General features: G+C 35.8%; 2 protein-coding genes across 3 annotated transcripts in view; both read left to right on the top strand.

Annotated features, from left to right (window-relative positions):
* Positions 1–1,867, top strand: part of LOC107015904 (probable ubiquitin-conjugating enzyme E2 16) — a 4,028-nt gene extending 2,161 nt beyond the window's left edge. For both annotated transcript variants that reach the window (XM_015216332.2, XM_027916019.1), the window contains exons 5-6: positions 1,191–1,279; positions 1,384–1,867. In XM_015216332.2, the coding sequence (XP_015071818.1) occupies positions 1,191–1,279; positions 1,384–1,479 (185 nt within the window). In that variant the 3' untranslated portion in view covers positions 1,480–1,867. The remainder of the gene's footprint in view (positions 1–1,190; positions 1,280–1,383) is intronic.
* An 826-nt stretch (positions 1,868–2,693) lies between these two features.
* Positions 2,694–8,382, top strand: LOC107015799 (ribosomal RNA small subunit methyltransferase I). The gene is made up of 9 exons (XM_015216211.1): positions 2,694–3,070; positions 3,163–3,230; positions 4,050–4,146; positions 4,224–4,352; positions 4,614–4,722; positions 4,819–4,963; positions 5,359–5,401; positions 6,142–6,315; positions 7,734–8,382. The coding sequence occupies exons 1-9, from the start codon at positions 2,831–2,833 to the stop codon at positions 7,833–7,835; spliced, it is 1,107 nt and encodes a 368-aa protein (XP_015071697.1). The 5' UTR covers positions 2,694–2,830; the 3' UTR covers positions 7,836–8,382.
* Positions 8,383–8,669: the final 287 nt, after the last annotated feature.

Genomic DNA, 8,669 nt, shown 5'->3' with positions numbered 1-8,669 from the left:
CCGGGGGGGGGGGGGTAGTATATTATAGCGCCAATTCTACAATTATTCTAAGACTAGTTTTCTTACTTCCTGGTAATATTCTTGTACCGTGGAGAGTTCCTCTTAAACTATATATCATAATCATGTATTAAATTCTCTTCACAAGTTTATAAAGTAATCCCGAGTTAGGTGGGTAGAAAAACCCAGGTCCATTATCTACTGAGTTTCGAATCGTGCACTACTTGGCCCTCGGGGTTTCTCGGTTATAAAAAATGGTAATCCTGGGGTTCATGAACTGCTGCAATAACTCTTCTATTTTAGCATGTTTAGGAATTGACGGATTCATGTATTCCCAATTCCATGACTAGATCATCCTTCTACATGTTGACATCATTTAACTCAAGGTTATAAACTATTATGTTGTGTACTTGGCATCACCCTCTTGTTCTCTTCACGTTGTTATACTCTGTCTTTATCCACTTTGTTCTTATTTATCTTTTATTGTGAGAAGGGTGTGGGGTGTGGTGTGGTGGTCATTGGGGGCCTGAATTTTTCTAGCTAGTGGTCACTAGTATGGGTAGTTAACCTTTATTGCTGATACTACTGCCATGTTATTTAGGTAGACTCACCTCTGTAACATGCTCTGTTGGAAGAGGTGTCAGGTGGTGCTGTAAAATACTGATTTTGCATAGACCAGGCTGATGTAGTGCGTATGAGCAGAACGTGTACCATTATTTCAATCACATGTTTGTGCATACTGAAATTGTCAGGTCTTCTTGTATAATTGTATATGTTGGTGGGGAATAGACTCTTTAGTCATCAGCATATATATTGGCTCCTCTGGAACGTCTAGCTCTTTGGTTTTGGAGCCACAACCCGTAAGCTAGATCTGATACTTTCAGATAAACACAAACTTACTGCGCTGAACAGAAACATGAGCATGTTATGATCTTAAACTGATCTATATCTGTAAATTCTACTTAAGAGGAGTATGACTTATTTATAGCAAGTCACCCGCTTCTCCAACTAACAGACTTATGTATTATATGGTTAATTATTACTCAAATATTATTCTGTATGATGTCAATTTATGCGCTGCACAGGATTCTGGTTATCGTGTTGTCATAATATGCTAACACCCCAACCAAAAAAATGTGTAATAATATGCATGATTCAGTATTGACTGTTGTGCTGCTGCTTGTTGGTTGCAGATATCCTGTATGATTCATGGTCCCCTGCCATGACTGTAAGTTCCATCTGCATCAGCATTCTCTCAATGTTGTCTAGCTCAACTGTGAAGGTTCGTTAGCATTACATTTCAATTGAATTTTACATTTGTCATGGACTTTTAACTCTTTGGATCAAGACCTCATATTTACCTTCCTTGTTTTGGGGGTTTAACAGCAACGTCCTGCGGACAACGATCGCTATGTGAAGAACTGCAAAAACGGCAGGTCTCCCAAAGAGACGAGATGGTGGTTCCATGACGATAAAGTGTAGTAACATTAGCTACACATGATTGCAACAGTAGTGACTCCAACTCCCATACCTACTGAAAAGTTCTCTTTTCCCTCCCAAAAAGCAAAGAGAATTTGGTTCATAAAGAAATAGTAATAGAAGAACAACCGACATTCTGAATTTGCCAGTTTGCATTGTATGCTGAGCAAAATTTTAAAGCTGCTATAAAGCAGCCTTAACTTGTATAGCAGTGTAAGTGCTTCTGGTTGAATGTGATACAGAAGCATAGGTTGGAAAATTGTGTTTTATGCTATAATGGCTGTGGCCTTAAAACCCAGCCCTTTATCGTCCACCTTAGCGTGCGATGTACCTATGTATCTAACTTTGCTTTGCTTGATTAAAAGTTGGAGTTAAAAGTTCTACTACGAAACTGTATATGACTTTCCAGTGCTTGATTCTCTGCAGATGAAATACAAGCTTTGCTAAGCTTACAACCTTTGTGGTCATTTTCTGAATGTAACTGCAATACTTTATCATCATTGCCTGGTGTTTGAACCAAAAACTTTTAGTATCTTTCGGTAAAAATCTCTGTACCTTCACGAGGTAAGGGTGTAAGGTCCCCCTCAGAATCCGGTTATGGGACTACACTTAGGTTTGTTGTTGTTGCCTTCAGGTGTTGAGCCAAAACTATGTTTAAGATTTAAGATTTATGTTCCAAATTAGCTTTTTATACCATTCTATGTTCTATCGTTTTAGAGAATGCAATTCTTCACATAACTAGTACTGATTATATATTTCACCAGAGAACAACTACATAATTAAATATATTACAATGAAATTTAAATGATGCATCAAACTCTTATTAAAAATCCGTAGTCACTAGTATTTCCCATCCAAAAAATCCTTAGCAAAGAAAGTAGTTTTTCATCCTTATAATCGAGATCGAGAATGTTTGGTAGGTCAAATATTTTCTTGAAAACTTCTTTAAAATAAGGTAAGTGTTTTTTTTAATGAATATAGGAAAAATAAGTTTCATAAATATCATTTCAAGTAAGTCAAAATATTTTCTTGAAAACATCTTTAAAATAAGATAAGTGTCCTTTTTAATGAATATAGGAAAAATAAGTATCATAAATGTCATTTCAAGTTCATTATTTCTTTTCCACGATTCAATGTCCCGAACTACACTTCTCACTTCTCACCCCATCTTAGATCAATACTTAGTTACTATTTTTCAAGAAAATATTTTTTGAGGTACCGAACACACCCTTTTTTCTATTCGGTGTATGGAGCTTCGACTAAATTTCGATAATAGCTAAATTTCTAAAAATCCCCCAAAATTTCAAGCAAGCTGCAAAAGGGCTCTTGTTTTTCTGGAATAGAAGAATCAAGAATGGTGATACTGCGCTATAATCCCTTAGCCATGTTATCCTCCTCCGTCTTCACCCCATTTCCCCGGCAGCAGTTTTACAGATGCCCTTTTCCAATATTCACTCAATCTCTGCAACCCCACATTCTTCTTTCTACCACTCTCCCTAGACATTTCACCCTTTCATTCTATTCTAACACTGCTCAAACCTCCACTCCTGATGCCCCTGATGAACTGCATCATCATCTATCAAACTCTAAACAAGTAAAGTTTCTATCTTTGTCTTTCTTGATTTCAATTTTTAACTTTCTGAGCTGGTGCCAGTGTGAATTAATTCCTTTTTCCCTATGTTTTAGTCCCCTTTGAAACCAGGTTTGTATCTTGTTGGAACCCCAATTGGCAATCTTGAAGATATTACTCTCAGGTAAATCACTTGGATGCTTTACAGTAGCTAGTACAGACCCACCCTGCCCCTTTGGCCTGAACTATACATATAGCTGAGTAAATACTCGAAAACAAGCATTGTTTGGTAGTGTGTGTACGAATAGTACTGAATAGACTGTATTAGTATTAGTAATGTTTGAGATTAGTTATACATTATCTAGTATACATTTTTAACTGTTTGATTAGGTGTACTGAGGGAAGTTCTGTATTTAACCATGTTTATCCATGTATTAATAGTCCATGTTAGTTATACACCCTACAATATTGTATAGGGTGTTTATACATGTACTGAAAATCCTACCAAGTAAAGGATTGAATTATACCATGACTAATATATGCATTATCTTTTTTGATATGTTCTGCCAAACGACCCCTAAGTTCAAAACTAATATCACAAGGTGGAAGAATAGCATTACACCTGTAAAGTTTTGTGGATGTTATATATCAACTACTATTGCATCTCAATCTTGAGCTAGTCGAGGGTTTGCTATATGAACGAATATTCAGGTTCTGTTCACTTGGACCTAGTTTCATTCTAATATGAGTTTTCTAACTTTAGAGGTTCTCTGTATGTGTGGATAAAAGTATAATAGATATTATAGTTGAACGATTTGAATTGTATTAGAATAAGTTATGTAATGTATTTAGAATAAGTTCGTGAACATTACATGTATTTGGCTCTGCTTAGGAATGGATTAATTATTGGTGTTTTAGAAGCTCTAATCTTGAAATCTGGACGTCAAGATTTTTTTTTCTTCTATATTCTTGGCTTTTTTGGTGATTTTTTCGATGCTTACAGGGCTTTGCGGGTCTTGAAATCAGCAGATGTGATTCTTTCAGAAGATACAAGGCATTCTGGAAAATTGCTGCACTATTATAACATTAAAACTCCTCTTGTAAGTCACTTTTGGGTTATGCTTGGTGCTTTTCTTAGAGTGCTTGTTTGTGTCAAGGAATAAACTTGAGGTTTCAGCTCAGTTATCACAAGTTTAACGAGTCTCAAAGAGCACAAGTGGTGCTGAGGAAATTACAAGATGGTGAAATTGTCGCCCTGATCAGCGATGCTGGCACACCAGGCATCAGTGACCCTGGAATGGAACTGGTGAGCAAGTAAATCCTTGATAATGATCTTATGTATCATTCGATTCTTACTTCCAAATGTGTTGAATATCATTCAATCTTATGTATCATTAGTGGTTGTTTGTGTACCATTAGAACCATGGTTGTGACATACAGTGCGGAATATTTTGACGTGAACATTCTCTATATATTTGCGGAAATTGCAGTAATTAGGTTCTCAGGCTTCACGTCCCACATCTTGTCTATTGAAAGATATGCTTGTGAAATATTTTTTAAATTGTAGGCTAAGCTGTGTGCGGATAAAAATATACCTGTTGTTCCCATTCCTGGGCCTTCTGCCGTGGTAACTGCTCTTTCAGCCTCTGGCTTACCTACGAACGAGTTCTCATTTGGTAATGCTCTGATACACTGTCTTTTTTAGTTTCTAAATTTCAAGATATTGAGTGAAATATAGGTAAAATTGATTCATATGTTGTCTCATTATGCAGTTGGTTTTCTTCCAAAACATAATTCTTCGAGGAAGGAAAGGCTGATACTTTCAGCAAATGAATCAGCCACACAAATCTTCTTCATTCCGCCTCACAAGCTTTCTCAATTTCTTGAAGAGGCTGCTGCTATATTTGGTGAGAGTAGGTAAATCTCTTTTGTTCATGCTTTTATACTCAACTATAGTGTGCACAAATCTAAGAGTGCCCTGACACTGCTTGTATCAAATAAGAACTGGCACGTACACTTTAATATCCTCATCATATCTTGGTTAGCTGCATGGCATGGAAATGCAATTGTTTTGTTCCTCTTTGCTAAATTTCAGAAATTTGCTGTAGTAATTTTGCTTCCTTAAGTTGGTGGAGGGACCTCAACATGCGGGGGAGAGGGTGTAAACATTTCCTCACCCTCCCTCCGAGCTCCCCCTTAAACCCTTCTCAAAAAAATATAAAAGTAAATTAGGGAAGAAGAATGCATTCTTCCACTTTTACAATTCAGTTACTTTCACATGTTACTCTTTTACATTTTATGCTTCAATGTAGGCAGTGTGTCATGGCTAGGGAGATGACCAAAGTTCATGAGGAGGTAAGTTTATGATTTAAGCTTTCTATCCCAGGAAGTTTCCGTTTTTCATTATCATGTTTGTTAAATCTAGAAGCTAGTGCATAAGAAACTATCTAAACTGGAAGAGGAATAAGTGAGCTCACAGATATTTCGAAGAGGGGTAGACCGAAATATTTGTTTCTTCTGGAAGAATACCGGGTTGGATTTTCCTCTGTGTATTGTATGTTTCAACACTATAAAATAGTTCATATGTTGGTTAAGCATTCATGTATTCAGGTGTACTCTCTTGTTGTATGTCAGCACTGGCTCGTATAGTTAGTACAATTGATTTGAATTATTTAAAAAAGTAGCTACCTACACTGTAAACAGAGTTTTAAAAGATACAGAAAGGGGGTGGAACACTCTCCTCAAGAAAGAAACTAATCTCATTATAGACATAAAAAATTGATCATCTCACTGACCAGGCTACCAGTCATTTTATGCATCATAACTATACTAAGTATTTGAGACTTTGTGATTGAGTACACACACATCTTCCTCTGCTGAATTAATGCTCTGATAGTCTGATGTTTAGATTAGTGAAGCATCTTCGCATATAACGCTGCAACCTTGTTAGTGATTTTAAAAAATCTTTTTAAGCTGTTCAATTGACAAGAACTAACTCATTCCAAAAGGACAAAGGGAAGAAATCAATCACTATTGTACTTACTGCATGTTGTTCCTGATGTCTTAACTTAAGTATTGTTATTCAAATTGATTAGTTCTGGCGTGGCACCATTGACAAAGCAAAAGTGGCATTCTTGGCGCACCAACCGAAGGGTGAAATTACTTTCTTGATTGAAGGCAAATCGACCAGTACAGATGAGGGCCCATCAGAGTCCCAGCTGGAGAACGAGTTGAGAGAGCTGATTGCGGAGGGACATTCTCTTTCAATGGTAGTTAACTTTTCCCAATGTGCAGATTTTGTTTCTTCAGATCTTACTCTGTAGAGAAATCGAATTTTTTCCGAGTGTTTACATAGTGTTAGAATAGGATTGTATATACCTATTCAAACACATAGTTTAGTTAAGATTAATAGTTATCACACTTATCTTGAAAAGCACTTAATTTGAAGTTGTTCAGAGAGACTTAAGGAGTCAATTACATACTTATTTTGATCAACTTTCTTAAATTTATTTGGTCGTTCTGATTTCTGGTAAAGGTTTGGAAGGTTTTTTTGCTGGCTCTCTTGTTCTAGGTTTTGAAGGATTATAGTCCATCCAGTTTCCAATATCTTATAATATATCTGAGAACAGAAAACCCACACATGAGGACTAATTGAGTTAAAATACATTGAGTAGGCACCTTGGATATTACTGAAAAGATCCGTTCTGCGTAAAAATAACTTTTCTGGAGATGTAATGGAATCTTATGGGTCAGCCATATTGTTAGACTTTCATTTTGTTCTATAAGCATGAGTTTTCTTTCTAGTTTTCCTTACTTCTATATTTTTTTACCATACAAAATTTCAGTACCTTTGAAGTATGATCCTGTATTGATTTAAAATCTATTGAGGAGGCACCTTCGATATTACTGAAAAGATCCTTCTACTATGTCTTTATAAATAACTTGTCTGGAGATGTTAATAAAGTTCTCTTGGGTCGCCAAACATTGATACTTACTTTTTGTTTTCTAAGCACAATTTTTGTTTCTACTTTCTTATACTAATCGAAATTTCAGTAACTTATGGTCTTGTTTAATAAGAACTCTCCACCTACCATCCCATTCTCTTGATGTTTACTTTAGTTACATTTTACCATCAAAATTTGGTGGTTAATTCCATGAAAGAACCATGTCTGCAAATTCACTTGATTAAAGATTCAGAAGCTGCGTCACATCAATTTGTTGTAAATCCTATTTTTTACTCACTTTCGTGGTTAACTTGATTAAATCAAAACACCTTTCAAGTAAACATGTAAATGCTATTGCTGTTATATGGAAAATTTGTCTCAAAACACCTCTCTGATATCTCATTTTACTGATGATTTAAGTCTATAGTTACAAGAGCAGTTTTGCTGCTCAGGCATGGGTTTCCTTGCACGTCGTTTTATATTCTTTTCTGCAAGGAGGAAACTAAATATCATTAAGTGGATGTAACTAGAATGATATAGATATATACTTGACAATGATACTGGATCTTACAATATTTAGCAACAAATTGATGGACATGGCTGAGTTTACCTAATAACTCTCTGTAACGGTTCATTGAGATGCAACTTGTATTTACGTCACAGAAGTTTTTCATTGCAACACTTAGTCTTTGTATGATTTGAATCTTGATCTTCACTACCTAAAAGATATCATTTGATCACAGGCAGTCAAGTTGGTAGCAAGTGGAAAGTTGATGAAACGGAAAGCAATATATTCTCTTGCATTGAGGAAATTCGGAGGACAACTAGAATCAGAGGACGACTAGACTAACTCTATCCGGTGAGTGTCTTGTCTGTCTGTTACCTTCTCTCTCCCAACCACTACCCCACCATCCTCCCAAAATTAAGAAAACGGAAAGATAACTCTGTTGCTTTCATTGTAATTTAAGTAACAACTTATGTTTATGGTTGCTTTGATATTGACCAGTTTGATATTTTCTCCAACTGCTTTGATTTGGAAAGAGGTTTTCCGCTATCTTCCATGTCCGAATGATTACCAGAGTAAAAGTTAAGGCAAATAGAGTTCAGCACACTATCTATGACTGTTTAGTATGTGTTTTGACTGAATTTTTATACTAATGTGGATACCATGGAGCTAAAAACTTTCTTGTTATAGGAAAATGACATGAAATTTGGTAAGAGAGCAACATGTGTAGCAAACAATTCTTTGTTAAGCAGTCACATATATCACATCTGATTAGATTTTTATTCTTATTGTACTTGGAGCTGCAATTTTGTATCTGTCAACATTTTCCGATTAGTTTTTGTACAAAAATCGCGCTTATTTGAGGCAGATCAAGTAGTTTTATGTTAGTCTTTGTCAGGTGCCATTTTTGGTTATTGAATTATTAGTGAACAATCAGTTTTAAACACATCTCCTGTATTTTTGTTGTCTTCAATTTATTGCTCTTGTGCTTCAATTATTGCGCTATTTATTGTAGTTACTGTTCCTTTTTCCCCCGGAGGCTTTGTCATGCTTTTGGTAGTATCATGATTTCTTTACTTCCGTCATGTCTCTTTGCATATGTTTTTATATATTTTTTCTTGAGCCGAGGGTCTATCAGAACACTCTACTCTTTTCGGACGTTACTTGTGGGGTT

This window comes from Solanum pennellii, chromosome 4 (assembly GCF_001406875.1).
Source record: "Solanum pennellii chromosome 4, SPENNV200".
Lineage (NCBI taxonomy): Eukaryota > Viridiplantae > Streptophyta > Magnoliopsida > Solanales > Solanaceae > Solanum > Solanum pennellii.
The sequence above is the reverse complement of the archived record's forward strand: the minus strand, read 5'-3'. Positions and strand labels throughout refer to the sequence as shown.

Excerpts from the sequence above, each read along its gene's own strand:
- LOC107015799 (XM_015216211.1), top strand. The coding sequence starts at position 2,831 with ATGGTGATACTGCGCTATAATCCCTTAGCCATGTTATCCTCCTCCGTC. Across the intron at positions 3,231-4,049 it reads CTTGAAGATATTACTCTCAG|GGCTTTGCGGGTCTTGAAAT; the intron begins GTAAATCACTTG and ends CGATGCTTACAG. Across the intron at positions 4,353-4,613 it reads GTGACCCTGGAATGGAACTG|GCTAAGCTGTGTGCGGATAA; the intron begins GTGAGCAAGTAA and ends TTTAAATTGTAG.